Source organism: Hoplias malabaricus, chromosome 1 (assembly GCF_029633855.1).
Source record: "Hoplias malabaricus isolate fHopMal1 chromosome 1, fHopMal1.hap1, whole genome shotgun sequence".
NCBI lineage: Eukaryota > Metazoa > Chordata > Actinopteri > Characiformes > Erythrinidae > Hoplias > Hoplias malabaricus.
Window position 1 is genome coordinate 7,531,365 of NC_089800.1, and position 16,232 is coordinate 7,547,596.

General features: G+C 43.8%; 1 protein-coding gene across 3 annotated transcripts in view; it reads left to right on the forward strand.

Moving 5' to 3' along the window:
• Positions 1 to 16,232, forward strand: part of zfpm2a (zinc finger protein, FOG family member 2a) — a 198,515-nt gene that overhangs the window by 105,871 nt on the left and 76,412 nt on the right. For all 3 annotated transcript variants that reach the window (XM_066645304.1, XM_066645310.1, XM_066645317.1), the window contains one exon: positions 6,290 to 6,414. In XM_066645304.1, the coding sequence (XP_066501401.1) occupies positions 6,290 to 6,414 (125 nt within the window). The remainder of the gene's footprint in view (positions 1 to 6,289; positions 6,415 to 16,232) is intronic.

Consider the following 16,232-nt stretch of genomic DNA (forward strand, 5'->3'; position numbering starts at 1 on the left):
AGTTTGGAGAAACCTTTCAGTGACACGTTTTGTTGATCGTGTTTAAGTTTGGTTAAATGAAATTACAGGTATAGCCCATACAAAATATTTGTTCGTAGTATTTACCACAGTTTTTATTGTTTTTCTGTCTTAACATATGGCACAGTTTGGAACAGAAAACTTTTTCTTTTCCTGGGTGCGTAAGATTTTTGTTTACGACTGTAAAACATCAGCTGCACAAAAGAGACTAACATACGCTTGTTTTACACAAAAACGCTTAGCAGCACGGCAGAGAAATGGAGCCATCGAAATGAAATGAATTACTGTAAACTGATCATTTGAGTATATTATTAATCATTTGGCTTTTTATATTCTCACAAAAACAAATATGAATTTTTCCAAATATTTCCAAGGTCTGAGGTTATACATTTTAAACCTGTACTGTATATGTTCATCTAAGTAAGTAACTGTAGTTCATATGAAAAATGATTTTACACTTTGGAATGGCTGTGTGTGTGTGTGTGTGTGTGTGTGGCGAAAGGCCACGAGGCCTTATCGCTGTGGGAACAGGACACATCAAGCGTGTGAGGCCGAGAGCAGCCGCAGTGAGTCTGTGATGTGGCCAGCTGTGCTCTGGCGCTTAATTATGTCCCTTTAATGAGCTTCCCCACCTTCTGACAGACCAGCAGGGCCACGGTGGGCTTCAGAGAGTGAGACCTTGCTCTCCGCCGAGACCCTGCCCTCCTAAATCTCACACATACCTCCACAGCGGACGCTAGTGTGTAATACAGGCTTTTTCCACAGCACAGTCAGGAAAATTGCTGCGAACGTCCTGAGTGTAATTGTAAGACCATTGGTTGAATTTCTATGTGAAGAGAACTAAATATACTCTATATTCCTACATTATTAATGCCCTAATATTGTTTATTGTTTTAATCTGGAAAATTGGAGATGAATAAAATACAACATGTCATAATTTGTGCCATATTACGTTCTCTATTTTATATTTTATTCTTTAAATATAGCAATTGTATGCCATATTTAAATACATTATGTTCACTGTAAAACACTCTCATTGTAACATCCTATAAATGTTGCACGTCTGTTTGTACAGACTACATTTCAAAAGTCTGTTATGGCCTTAGAGGTGAATAAATATCCCATACTACGTCCATAAAACCTTTAGAAAGCACAGACATTTAAAAATGTAAACGCTATACGTTCTTATATATGCTTTCATTGCTTTTATGTTCCATAACACACTCCTCTGCATCCACTGACACAATGGCAACGAGGCCATGTGTCTGATCCGTTTAAACGTGTTGATTAATATTTCTGATAAACCTGTGGCTTCCTTGGTGGAGGACAGTTGTCAGAAAACGTCTGGCAGAAAGGTCTTTGTACCTGAAGCTTCACCAGTCTTTACAAGCATGGAACAAAACCTCACATCTCCTTTTAATGACATCTACTCTTGTTAACACTGGTCAGCATTCTAAGAAAAAGGACACATGAAAATACTGCAAAATTACTTCTTCCACTGAACGTTCCATTAAAATCTCAGTAAGAAAAGCTTGAAGAGAATTGGGACGTTCCGAAGCAGCCGTACATGAGCCCAACTTCACCATGCCCTAAGTCAACCATCTACAAGAACTGCATAATGCCCCCAAAAACAGTGGGTCTGCTTTCTCTTGACTGATGGAACTCCATCAAATGCCTTTGGAATGAACTGGAGCGGTGTTTGATCTGAAACTAAACAGTCAAAGGCAGTGCCTGACCTCACTAAGGGTTATGGGCTAAATGCAGCTTATTTTTACAGCAATATTCTACCATCTAATGCAATGCCTGTTACTTTCAAACTGAATTTAAACCCTTCATTTAAAAAAAGAAACATTAGAGCAGGTGCCCAATCACAAATGTGGATTCGTGATGCACTAACTGGCAACGCTTGCAAAAAACGAGCAATATCTTCGCAGCAAAACCTTTTCCCCATAGTGTTTTCAGTTGGGTTTGGTGAAAGAGTAGAGCGTGACCCGTTTTGCAGTGTCCTCATGTTCTTATTTACACACGCATCACACAGATAGCAGGTTTGGTTTATATACACTGATGAAAAAAAAAAAAAAAAAATAGACAGCCACGGTTGCTATCTGACCTGCGGCACACGTGCCATTATAGAGGTGGCCGTGATATTTAGCAAACAAGTCACCTGATGATGTTTACGCGTGGGCCGGAGAGAAGGCTGGAGAATTTCCATACGGACAGAGCGACATGGCAGAACGTCGCTGATACACGGCTGATATTTATAGAGGGATACCGCACTCGAATAGGTCGTTAGAAAGTTCAGCCTTCGTGTCACTTTTTTCGGCCTGAAAGAAAGCACGTCAGCCTAGCGCATAGCCAGATGGTGTGGTGTTTATTCTTCCTCTGATCTTAGATTGTGGCTCCAAAGTCCTGTAGCCCCACGCACTGAAAAGTCTTGCAGCTTCCTTCACTCCAACACAAAGTTTCATAATGGCGGGTACGTTTATGGCTTTTGGCAGATGATTGTATCCTGAGCGCTGCGGGAGTCTTGCTGAAGGACTCTTAGTGATGTACGTCCCCAAGTAAGGAACAGAATCCTAGGAAGAATGTCCGTGTAGTCCACTACACACTATATGACAGTCACTTCTTTACAAAGCACTAGGAATATGGCTGTGCCGTATCGTCTGGTTCCCAATAACACAGATATTCATTCGTTCATTCATTATCTGTAACCCTTATCCAATTCAGGGTCGCGGTGGGTCCAGAGCCTACCTGGAATCATTGGGCGCAAGGCGGGAATACACCCTGGAGGGGGCGCCAGTCCTTCACAGGGCAACACAGACACACACACATTCACTCACACACTCACACCTACGGACACTTTTGAGTCGCCAATCCACCTACCAACGTGTGTTTTTGGACTGTGGGAGGAAACCAGAGCACCCGGAGGAAACCCACGCGGACACAGGGAGAACACACCACACTCCTCACAGACAGTCACCCGGAAGAAACCCACACGGACACAGGGAGAACACACCACACTCCTCACAGACAGTCACCCGGAGGAAACCCACGCAGACACAGGAAGAACACACCACACTCCTCACAGACAGTCACCCGGAAGAAACCCACACGGACACAGGGAGAACACACCACACTCCTCACAGACAGTCACCCGGAAGAAACCCACACGGACACAGGGAGAACACACCACACTCCTCACAGACAGTCACCCGGAGGAAACCCACGCAGACACAGGGAGAACACACCACACTCCTCACAGACAGTCACCCGGAGGAAACCCACGCAGACACAGGGAGAACACACCACACTCCTCACAGACAGTCACCCGGAGGAAACCCACGCAGACACAGAGAGAACACACCACACTCCTCACAGACAGTCACCCGGAGCGGGAATCGAAACCCACAACCTCCAGTCCCCTGGAGCCCAATAACACAGATAATATTTTCAAATGATAAAAAAAACAATCAGGTACCACTTTAGAATAAGACAAGGTTTTTAAATAATTTACAATCTATTAATAAGGTTGTGAACACATTGAAAATCATTAATCATTCAAAACATATAGATACAAAGAAACATTTACCTGTAATTTGCCAAATAGTGAACCCCCATTCATCTACACTAACCTCAGCCATATCCTGACCGTAGTCAACATTAAGCCTGTCTTCAGCATATATTTGTTAATATGTTTAACCGTTTAACCACCAAGTTTAATCGATTAACCAGAGATAGAATGGCTTTTTAGACACTTTCAGTATCAGACAAAAAAAAAAAAGAGATCACTATTAGCAGTTTTAACTCTAAGTGTTAAGAATGATTATTAATAATTTGTAAAAATCTAATAAAGAGATTTTAAACATTTATAGGTCTTTATAAATGCAGTCTTGTTTTAAAGTGGTACCGAAAATAAATATCATGATAATAGTGACATTACTTCTTCAATGACATCATGGAGTTACTCATTTTCGTTCCAAAATGTGTGGAGTTGGTCTGGATACCAAAAATTCGATTTACTTCAAACCACAGTAATGTGAAAGATATGTAAGAAGCCTGTGACAACAAAAGGGGTAACAAAACTAATCTGTTTCCTCTGAAACAGAAGCACATACGTTGAGTACGAGGAAAGGTAAAAACTCTGGTGGAGAGCTCAACCGCCAGTGAGATCTTACCCAAACACACAGACCACACTATATAGATATACATCTAATGACAGATCGAAAAAGTTTGTGGTCGACTGCTTGCGCATCTTTTCCTGTGAAATCAAGGTTATCAGTAAGTAGTTTGTTGCCCTTTGCTGCAGTAACAGCTTTTACTCTTCAGGGAAGGGTTTCCAGTAGATGTTGGAAGTTTTCTGTGACTATTTGATGGCATTTAGCCAAGAGCGCATTAGTCATATACCAGACACTGATACTCCAACGCATCCCAAACATATTTAACCAAAGCTCCAGTCAGAAGTGTCCAGTGTTTTCGTGCCTGTCCTGAGAGCAGCTGCTCGTAAAGAGGTGGCGCGTGATTATGCACTCCAGCACAGCCAAACAGGACGCTCCCAGGGAGATGGGACAGATAGCACTCGAGTTCTGAGGGCCTAAATCCTCTGCAGTCATAGGTCTGCTCTGGCTCCACCACTTCCAATCCCCACGACTTCTGGCCCGGAAGCATGCACTTCAGATGTGTGTTACTACCACCCCCTCCCCTCTCCACCCCCCCACACACACCCACACACACACACACACACATAAACAAATAAGAGAGGAGCCAGGGGCAGGCAGTCTGTTATCATAACCGTTTGATTAATCGCTGTCCTGAAAAAGTACACTGAATCGGACTGATAAGATAGCTGTGCTCAGGGAGGCTGCAAAGCGCTAGCCATGCTACGCCACAACACAGCTAATTAAGGCTGAGCTCTGAGCAGCGCTAACAAGAGGCCTCTGCCTCTTCCTGGAAAAACAGAAATAGATCCCATACGGCCGGCCAGAAAGCCTGTAACGTCTCAGCGTGGTTTTATCGGAGAAGGGGGGGAGGCACTCTTTCAGGAAAGGTTAGCGGCCCACCGCTTTGACACAGTCCATCTGATGAAGAACAGCTACGAGGACAGGTGCCCATAGCATGGAGCCTAGCCCATACTTACACACACACACACACACACACACACACAGTGGGATTATCAAGGATTTCATCACTTTCTGATCTAGGATCACCTGCTTTCCTTATACAGAACGGCAGACTGGCTTTCATTTTAGGCAGGAATAAAACAAAAGCCTTAACAACTCAGTTTTTATGTTCTGTCAGATTTTTCATGGGTGTCAGGATCTCCATTTTCTGGACAATCCAGTGTAGACATTCCTGGTTCCTTTCTAGTACAGAGAAGGGTTGGGCGGTATAACTGTAATACCGTATACTGCTGTATTTAAAAATGAGGGCAGTATTTAGGATGTGTATGAGGTGTCAAATTTCTGTTATGTCTTTAAGAACACGGCTAAAATGCTCATTTATGTGCATTTAAGGGAGCCACAGGGAGGGGGCGCTGTGGGAGCTCACTGTCACACTCTGAAAAACGGATGGGTGATTAAAAAAACAAAAAACAAGCCCAGTAGGCCACTGCAGTGTGAGTTTAGCTCTGAGTTGGGGTTAAAAGAGAGAAAATAATCAGAAGACCCTTCACTCGACTTTGCGCTCATAGGTATCGAAATGTGTGTGATTTGAGCCTCAGTTTGCTGGATCTGCTGTGGCTGTTAGATGGCCAGCTGTGCTTCTAAACCGTGTAGAACTGTCTTATTTTGCTTAGTCGGTGTGCACTGTCGGGCTGTGCAGAGCTAAATTCACTTGACTTTGTGCTCACAGATATAAGGCTCAGCGCAGCCCCACAGTGCACCCCCCACACACCCCCCCTCCCCACAGCAGTACAGAGGTCTTCAAATCCGGTCCGTTGATCCAGGTTCCAGGTTCCAGGCTGGGATTTATCTAATTCCAGTCAGGTGCATTAGCAGTTGCAGCTATAGTGTCATACCAGCCTGCTATTTTAAAATCCAAACCTGGAACCTGGATCCAAATCCAGTTTTGAAGATCTCTGCTCTAGTACCTAATCGAATCATTAATGTCTATTGGGGAATAAATAACACGTGCTTTAGCACAGTTCTGGAATACATTAGTTTGGAATCAGTAGTCCCTTTATAACTCGTAGAAGTGTCTTCTTTATAGCAGACCTGTTATTCTCAGGACATGCCTCATGGCTAAAAGTAACTAACATCTACGCTGTGTCTCACAGGAGAACTAGACCTGCTGAACAAAGATGGCGAACGGCGAATCCACAGCCGCCAGCAGCTTCCTGTAGGGACCACGTGGGGACCGTTTGATGGCAAGATCGAGATGAGCACCGATACGACTGGCCTGGTAGGTTCTGGATCTTCTCTTTCCAAACTGACACTGGTAATCAGAATGCTGTTGTTCTGGTGTTTTCCGTGAATTCTGTGGAGGATTCTTTACAAATAAAACACGCGGTGTCAATGATTCAAAGCATCCTGCATCATTTTGTAAAACGTGAGACCTTCGCATTTAAATAGGTCTCAAAAAGCAGTACCACCAAAGTAGAGGTGGGCAATATGGCCGTCATATTTCATCATTTTGCACACTCTGAATCACTTTAAATCAAATTAAAAGGGACCACTGATGGTCTGTATGGGACTTGGACTCATTATCTCCAGATATATAGCAACAACATCTAAAAGTCTTACTTATCAAACATGGAGATTGTTGCATATATAACTACTGTTATAGTCCTTATACACATATTAAATTTATATATTTCACATCCCATATAAATAGTTAGTGCTCCCCATGTGCCAACGTGAACTATTTCAAGTTTTTGTTTCATTGCTCTCCTGCTTTTTTTTTTGGGAAAGCGTGTTTTTATTTTTGAACATGGATGAATTGTGTTTGTGCAGATTCCAGAAAATTTGCAGTCTTGAGATCCCTTTCCCTTCCTTTCATGCAAATATACCTTTGTACCTACAGTCTTCAAATGGCAGACTTGTTCACTGTCAAGTGTAGGTTTTCCTGGAAGTCTCCTAATTTCCATTTCTGCTTTCTAGAAGGTTCCCCACATGAGAACATCTGAGCTGTCTATGCCCATTTTAATGAAGCATGGGAGAAAGAGACACAAAAAAGATAGAGAGAGCGAGAGAGAGAGAGAGAGAGAGAGAAAGAGAAAATCTCCCATGACATTCAAACACAAACCAAACTCGTGGCTTTGACTGTTCCAGAGTCAAATTGGCCTCCAACGGAAGCCTTTGAAGTGCATCCATTTTAACCATTTAATCTGCATATTTTATGACTAAATGCTTTAATTGGTGGATTCTGAGTGGAGTCCAGGCCTGCGCTGAATGGAGTTAGGATCTGTTGTAGTTGATGTTATTCTGAGACTAGCGCTACATCAATCACCCAGACTCCACTTGTTTAAAAAGGCAGTCGCTATTCAGTTGTCGGCGGCTGGAAACAGACAAACAGACAAAGAGAGAGAGAACAGGTTGACCTGGCTGCTCTGGAAGAAAGAGGAGTCCTTCAGGGTTCAGCGCTCCACTTTAAATGTGGATTAATTAAGAAACACTTATTAAAAATGGTAACGAATCTCATATTTATCCTGTTAAAAACATAAGGAACAGTCCGTGCGGAGGCTGGACGCAGAGGCGCTGTTCTCGGGGATTACTTTATTAATTCATTTCCCTTAAAAGTTCCAAGAATTTTTTTTCCCCAGTACAGTTCTGAGAAGGACTTAATATTCTCATTCAGATGATTCTGGGATGTAACCAAAACTTTACTTTCTGTTTTTTTAATATGACCTCATTCAGGAGTGTTTACTCTGTAGTCACAGGTTTTGTTCTTGTAGCAGTTTCCATACACATTTAGGACATTTAAGGGCTTGTTTTTGTTTGTCAGCTTTGGTTTGATTCATTCAAACCCTGGTGGGATTGCTCTGTTGGTGATGTTCGTTAGAGTCAAACTCTGGTGCGCACCAAACAAGCCGACCTTGGTTTGGGCAGGTGTGTACCTTCTGGCCGCTGTTTGGACTCGTTTATCCATTTTCCAGTTGGTAAGAACACCACTAGGTTTACACAACTGCAGTACACTGGTGCACTGTCCTTAAAACTGGCTCGAAAACCTATACTTCATATACATTTGTTTTTTCTTCTGTTATAACAACAACATCACACTTGAGGTTGGGTTTGTTACTGATTATCACACACACACATACACATATATTGATGGTGATGCCACGTTTTTGTTTGTTTTTGGAAGCTTTTCAGTGGATTTTTTACTGTTCTACTTATTATTATTTTTCTTATACTGTTTAACTTATTATTAAAAACGTCTTTTTTTATTTTATATTTAAAGTTAAGAATATTTTTCATTCATTCCTTCATTCATTTATTATCTGTAACGCTCTTATCTAGTTCAGGGTCATGGTGGGTCCAGAGCCTACCTGGAATCATTGAATACACCCTGGAGGGGGCGCCAGTCCTTCACAGGGCGACACACACTCACACATTCACATCTAGGGACACTTTTGAGTCGCCAGTCCACCTACGTGTGTGGATTCAAACCCTAGCCTTTCATGTGGAGGGCTGGAATTTTATCCACTATGTTGTCCAAACCACTAGCCATTTCTGCAGGGGATAAGGACTGAGCACTGACCTTCACCAGACGTCTGTACCCCGAATATCTGCCTGATTACTGAGTGAAGAACCGAAATGATAGCTTTTCTGTCTGATAAGTATCAGCATGACCTCAGCAGGTTAACACCGCAGAAATAAAACTAAAGGAATCTTCATTTTTATGAATCACTCTCAAGCAGTGGTGAATCATTTTCACCGTCAGGTTTCTACACGGTCTGACCGTGTCCAGTTTAGATAGTTGACCTGCTTATATGGACTGGCCCTGGGGGGGCGGGCATTAAAGGTGCTGTCCCCTGTCCCCAATTGAGCAGATCTATGATTTTACTATTATGAGAACCAATGAACCATGAAAGCCTTGAGTCTTTTCGTCCAAATGGGTTCTTTCAATAATCTGAATGTCATTACTGTGTCTGGTCTGTGAAGACGAGAGGTCAGGGGTTAAGTTTGTATGGGCCGGACTGCACCGGACTGGAGTCGCTGGGTAAAGAAGCCACCAATAGAGTGTGGGCAGTGATGGATGAGAAAGTAGGCTGTGAGTTGGAGGGGGGGCTACACTGAGTAAAGTGGATTGATAGAGCCCCCCTTAGGCGTGATGGAATCAGAGCATAAGAGAGAGCGAGAGAGATAGAAGGAAAGACAGAGAGGGAGGTTGATCTGGGCATCCGCAGGCCAAAGATAGGGTCACATGATGGGCCTTTATCAGCGCGAGGGGCAGATTTCACAGCTGATGGGCTGACCAGGGAGTCAGAAGACCAGGGGGGGCGCTGGGAGTTTGCAGTGGCCTGAGATGATGCCATGCTATGCTGGGAAGCCTCTGTGTGTATGTGTGTGTGTGTGTGTGTGTGTGTGTTTGTATGCGTGTGTTCCTGAGAGCGTGCGCGTGTTTACACACGACAAAATACAGACGCCTCCGTCTGGATGCCATCCACCATTCCATTCAAACGATTCATCCAAATGATTTACGACTCAGTGAGTCATCTCTCACAAAAGTCTCAGCTATTGATTTAATACAGTGGAGTGCTTCCTCCGAAGCTGTTAGAACAGTGAATCATTCTGACTATGCCGCAGTCTTTCACACAGTAACAGCCCTGGAGGAAAAAAAGGAAGGGTTTTCATCCCTCAATCCTGACCCCTGCGCTCATTTCTAGACATTTTTAACACTTAGAAGAGTTGGGCTTTTATACTTTTGCCGTAGGGTTTGATAAACCTTATTAACTAAATACTGTTTATGTACATTATTATTGTTTGTGTAGTTCCCCTGTACTCTCCTGTATTTTTTCAGCTTGCAGTGCATTTTGATCAACTTTCAGCTTGTGTAGGGATCTCCGATGTTTACTGTAAATTACAAGTGCATTGTGGGAGAATGTAGTGCCCTCAAAATCACACTTGAATACATTTTATGACTCAGACACTCACATACACTGTCAGAAAAAAGGCACCTACAATAGAGATACATTATTGACCACGGTAGGTACAAACACTGTTAATGTATCTATAAAACGTACAACAGCGGTGTTTCCTCAACGTACATTGCATTCTGTTCTCCAGAAGGAGAAACCAAAGGAGAAGGGGGTATCTGTAATCTTTCATCATAGACCTGTGTCAAACAAAACAACATAGTATAAGTACTGGAGATGAAACAGGGCGTGTGAAATCAACACAATTTAAAAGTATTCAGTTGTAATAGAAAAAGTTTAGGGCCTGTACGATGCGGCTAAAATTTATATCACGATATATTTCGGTCGATATGATAATTTTGATATTGATATAAACAACATAAAAGCCACAGAAAAACTGTAAAAACAAACAAGGAACATGACATCACCATCAAATATAAACCTATTGGCTTTGTCAATGTTAATATTTTTAAACTAACTTTAAAATTAAGGGCAGTGAACTGACGATAGTGCCCTTTGACGACCGTCAGTCCGTGAGCGATGTAGTATATAATGTGTATTAAAATTCTAACTAAAGGTACAGAGTACGTTCCCTTCTTCTGACAGTGCACTCAATAGTGCACTAAAACGTAAACAGGGAGCCACAGCCAAATCAATTAAAGCAGGTAGAAGAAAAGAAGGATCTGATGGGCATTTTGACTGGAAATGAAGTCAGTGACCGGGGGGTCCCATGGTGTTGCACAGTACTGCGTGTCCTCTTCTGCTTATAACCTCCAGTATGGTGTTGATTAACGATTTTGAATCCTTTCTTTGGACAGGAGGAACTGCAATGAGCCACGAGTGAGAAATGATTCATATAAAATGACATCATATTTTTGTTATTGCTGGCAGTAACTGTGGCTTGTAAGCTTCTCTGCACCTTCCTCTTGCTTGGTGCAGGCTGCAGAGCTTTTGATTAGAAAGGAAAGCGGTTGTAGGGCAGAGAATTTACAAAACAGGGAATTTAGCCTTAAAAATTTGATCTCGCGGCTTATGAGGGAGTTTTATGATATTTTGTGTGTTCAGCACCCTTGAAGTCCCCTGGGCAGCCCTTATTTTCACTCCACCACTTTAGACTTCATCTTTCTCTGTCCGTGCGGAGGTGTGTGAGAGTGTGTGGGTTGGGTTGGCCACATCGCTCTTTTTCTTCATCTTCTTTTTCTTCTCTCTCTCTCTCTCTGTCTCCGTGTCTCTGTCTCTCTCACTTCCTGCAGATCAATCAGGCCATTAGAGTCCAATTACCCAGCAGGCCTGTACAGGTGAGCGACAAGCTCACTCCCCACACACACACACATTCATACACACACACACACACCTCCCAAATTAACACAAATTAATGATGACACTCGGACATAAATGTCTGCCATGCGGTGGCCGGCCTGCTGGGTCGAAGTTATTGAGTAGCAGGTGTCTCCATCACGGTAATTACCGGACCTGGAATCAGCCCTTATGGCGGCCTATGGCTCCGGCTCTCGGCTCTCGCCCGCTGCCCAGTGTCTGTTTTAAGTGTTTGTAATTGATTTGGAAGCTGTCTAATAATGGGCCCCCCGATTCGTGTGCGCCTGTGAGGTTGGGGGGGTGGTGGTGGTGGTGGGGGGGTGCTTCCAAGATGGCCACTAGCAATGCTTTGGGCTCAGAGCTGAGCTAATGAATGGACGCGGCGCTAATTGCAGGACCCGCTTTCCAGTTGGAGTGAAAGAGCAGGGGCTAGGTTTTAAATCCAGGGAATGCAGCTTTGAGCACATTTAACCCTGTCCAACCAGGCGTCTGTCTGGCCTGTCTGAGAGTTTGTTGGTGGCCCTACGGTGTGGAATCAGCTTTCTGAGACGTTTTTTTCGAGTACTGTTTAAATAATGATTGTAGAGTGTAGGTTTTGACCTCGTTAAGGGAATTTAACAATGTTTTGGTGTGGTTGTGTACCCCCCTCCAAAAGTAGTAAGGGGCGGGGGATGAGAGGTGAGATTCCAAAATATAAATATACAAACCATTAAATGGGGGTGGAGAGCACGTGCTGAAAAACCATAGTGACCTCTGGAGAAAAAAGGAATACCTCTTGCGTACACAGTTAAACACAGAACCTGTGTTCTGAAAAATCACCCAGTGTGTGTTGGGGTGCTGTTAGCTGCGTGTTGGGTTCTGTGGGGTTTGGCCAGTCCCCACAAGAGGCTATGTATATGTAGTGTAAGGGTGAAAACTGTAACTCATTGAAATATCAGTGGAACTGTATATTCAGCTATTAGCCCTATTAGCATCCAGCTTTTAGTAGACTGTAAACATCTGTAAAACACACCTCCACATCTCTTGTCCAGCTGTGGCTATGGAGTGCTTGAAATGTCCCTGACTGGAAAAATGACAAGATGCTGTATTCATTCACACACACACACACACACACACACACACAGAGAGAGAGAATGCCAGAGCAAAGCAGAGCTTCTTATTCAGTAATTTAGCAGGAGGTTAGGTGCGGAGGGCTCGGCGTATAGACAGAGCAGGGAGGAATTCTTCAAGCTGTCACTCCTCCGTTTATCTCCTCCCTCTCTCCTCCCATCTCCCTCCAACAGGCTCATTGTTCGAGCCCCCAAAAACTTGAACAAGTGGCAGTGTGGTCTGCTTTATGGCTCCTCTATTTTTCTTCCCACTCCTTCTTCTTTTTTTTCCTTTGGGGGGACGTTGTTTTAGGGGTTTTTTTGTATGTAGTTTTTTTTCCACAGCAATATATATATATATATTTCTTCCTGTCATTACTTCATTAATCAATGAGCTGGGGCCTTCTGAAAAATGTTTTGTTTTGGAAGCTGCAATCTGTTTTTGTAGGAGTGCAGGGATGTGTGTGTGTTTGGGGATGTGTGTGTGTGATACAGAGAGTGTGTGTGTGTGTGTGTGTGTGTGTGTGTGTGTTGTTAATCTGTGCCCGTGGCAGGTTTCCCCTCCGAAACGCAGCTCTAAGCAGCGGTATCGCACGCCTATTGTTGTAGCCTCTGTCATAGCAAGGAGAGCCTGATGCAGGGCCTGGACTGGCCTGATAAGGAAAGAGGATTCAACATGGCTGGAAAGGAGAATCAGTGGGACTTGAGAGTGGAGTATGGATGGAGCGCGCACACACACACACACACACACACACACACACACACACACACTCTCTCTCTCTCTCCCTCACACACTCTGAAATGCACACACACACACTTTCGAAACATCATTCTCATGTGCACACATGCATAACCAATTATTTACAGTTACATCTAATTATATATGCAAGCTGTATTTTTACACTCCTGACTGAGGGGATATCGGAGCAGCGACGAGCAGCACCTTTCGACTTAGCAACCATCGCAGAATATCTGATTTATATTTTTTATTTATTTTATATATGTATTTTTACAGCATTCTTTACATAATTCCATCAGCTCTACTTCATTTATCAGCCTGGACATCTTCCCCCCGTCAGTGGCTGGTAATGTGGTCTGGTATCAGGCAGTAACAGGATTTTAATTCCATGTTGGACACACAAATGATTTTGGCACCCCAAATGTGGCTTTATCTAATGAAATAATAGGCCCAAATTTTAGGCGGGGAACCAATTTGTGATTGCATGCACCAATTACTTTGTTGGGCTTTTACCCAATCGCCAGACTGGGGCCGTCTCTAATGGCTCAAATGGTAATGATCTGGCTTTTTTTCTTCGGACCCTCGGCTATTCACTCCATTGTCCCCATCTACTCCATCACGGCCAATTAAATGAGACTCGTCACCAAAGCGCAAGCCTGATGTCCATTTGAGACCCACCTGCGCTTTTCCCAGAAACCGCTACACACTCGCAACGGTTTCTTAGAAAACACTGGAGGCGAGCGTCCCACTCTTACTTTACGGTGAATGCTTGCCAGTGCCGTGCCGGAGGGGTACGGTAGAGCAGGGTTCAGGACCCCACGGAGAAGGGGCGTTTGGGGTGCATTGTTCTTTTCCTTTTTTCCACATTCATCTCTAAAGGCTTCACCCTCCCAGCTCTCTCAGTCAGACGACAGGGGTGTGTTCATCACACACACACACACACGGCGTATCCCAGGGCTACAGATGAGCAGCGCTTAGATAATACATGGTCGACTTCATCTACAAGTGAACCTGACATTCAGCCCCCCTCTCTCTTCATCTCCGCGCAACTCAGACAGACAAACAGATACGGGCGGCAGGGACGATAAGCAGAACCGCATTGTGACTCGAGTGACGGCGACGTAGCTTGGCACAATAACAGGAAATGGCACAGCGGGGCCGGCGAACTAAGTTCAGAAATGGTGTTTGCTGTTAAAATCTGGGCGTCATTTGATAACATTTCGGCGCGAGCGACACTCCAAATGGCACAGTTTTATTTCCAGTTTTGGTTTCTTTTTTACTCTGTGTTCAAGGCCTAGCATTTGGCAGGAGCCTGTTGTAATCTCTCTTAGCCACCTCCACTTTTTTCAACATTTGCAGCCAGATGAACACTTTACAAAGTGAAGGAAAACAAGAAAGACCAAATTGCATTTATTTATTTATTTACTTCCAGAGCTCAAGCCCTGATCTCTCCAGTAATCTACAATAAAAACTAATCACTAATCACAAAGGCTGGCCCCAAATATTCTGATGTTCAGATATTCGTTGGATGGGTAGGTAGTCAGTTTTTAAGTTTTGGATTGGGATGTTGTTGACTTTTTTGGCAATGATCCACTCCACCCATAGTCAGGCCCTCCAGTGCTAAAAACCCTCAGCTCTGCTCCCAGAAACCTCCCACTCTACCCGTATTCTGGCTTGTCAACGTAATAGTCCTTGTACGAATGAACATAAAACAGCTTTACATGCTAAAACAAAGCGCCGCGACGGCACAGTTAATTTTGTCAGTTTCGTACCTCAAAGCTCCACCTCGGAAACCTACTTCATGCACTAGTTAACTCGTACATACACTGTGCCCTTAGTGAGCCCTCAGAGAGACTAATAAACGAAGCCATGCTGTGAGACATAGTGCTCTGCGAGGAAAGCAGTCTGGAGATTGGGTATTTAAAAGCAAGTGTCGATATTCTAATGCTCGCCGAATATTGCTGCAGCTGTTCCGAAGCCTTAAAAATGGTATTCAGGACAGCCCTATAAATCACAAACAAATACCAACAGTAGTATAGAAGCTCAAAGCTTCTCCATTGAAGTGATCTGAGCAGTTCATGGCTGGGAATAGCTACAGTTTTAGAGGAGGATCACGTCTGAAGCTTACCACCTGTCTATTCTAATGTCATACATTTCCAGTTTTAACTCCTACCTACCACTGGCTGTCACCACCAACAGCCCCACTGCTTCTTGTTCATCGATCCAACCATTGTTTATCAAGGGAGAGTCCAGCCTTCAGCAGAAGTAGCCCTGGTCTCAACTCATACTGAAACCTGCTGCAGTTGGTTCCTTTAAGGATTTATGAGTAGAACTGTTAGGTAGCTGAGGCAACCAGTTCAGGCTGATCTCAAGTCAAGCTAATGGCAGCAAGACAAGGAGCGGGTCGGTGAGGGAACAGGCCAGAGGCTGTTTACATGCAGAGCTCAGGCTTGGTCCCAAGAAAATGCCAGGGAAATGTGAGATGGTTCTCCAGAGTGTTCTGGGCTAAGAACACAGCGGTGACGTATAGGGGTGTTTCCCATCAGGGAATACTTGGAGAGATTTCTCTGGAACAGTATGATCTCAGGTCAGACACTGCTGGACAGGGCCCCTGCGGCTGACAGAAGCCTCTCAGGGACCCAAGAGACATTCAAAAGCACATGGTTTCTCCAGAATTCTCAGAAGAGCACATCTCCTGGTACTGTGCCTGTTAAAACAGAGTATCTTTAATTAATTCCCAGAGTCTTATATGAGATTAAACCTTGGTTATATGGAAGTAACAAAGAAGTTGTCACCGCATCACAGAGCACTTCAAAACAGGAACATTGGAGGATCCTACTATTAGCTTAAGCCCGTTTAATCACAGCAGCATCAGCAAAAATGTGCACAGTATTGTCTCCCTTAGTTTGCATAAGAGGGCCTTGCCAAAGGTGTGGCCAAACAGGCAATAAACTCCACAGCAAACATAGTGAAGTGTGATTGAGAGGGGTATGAGCGG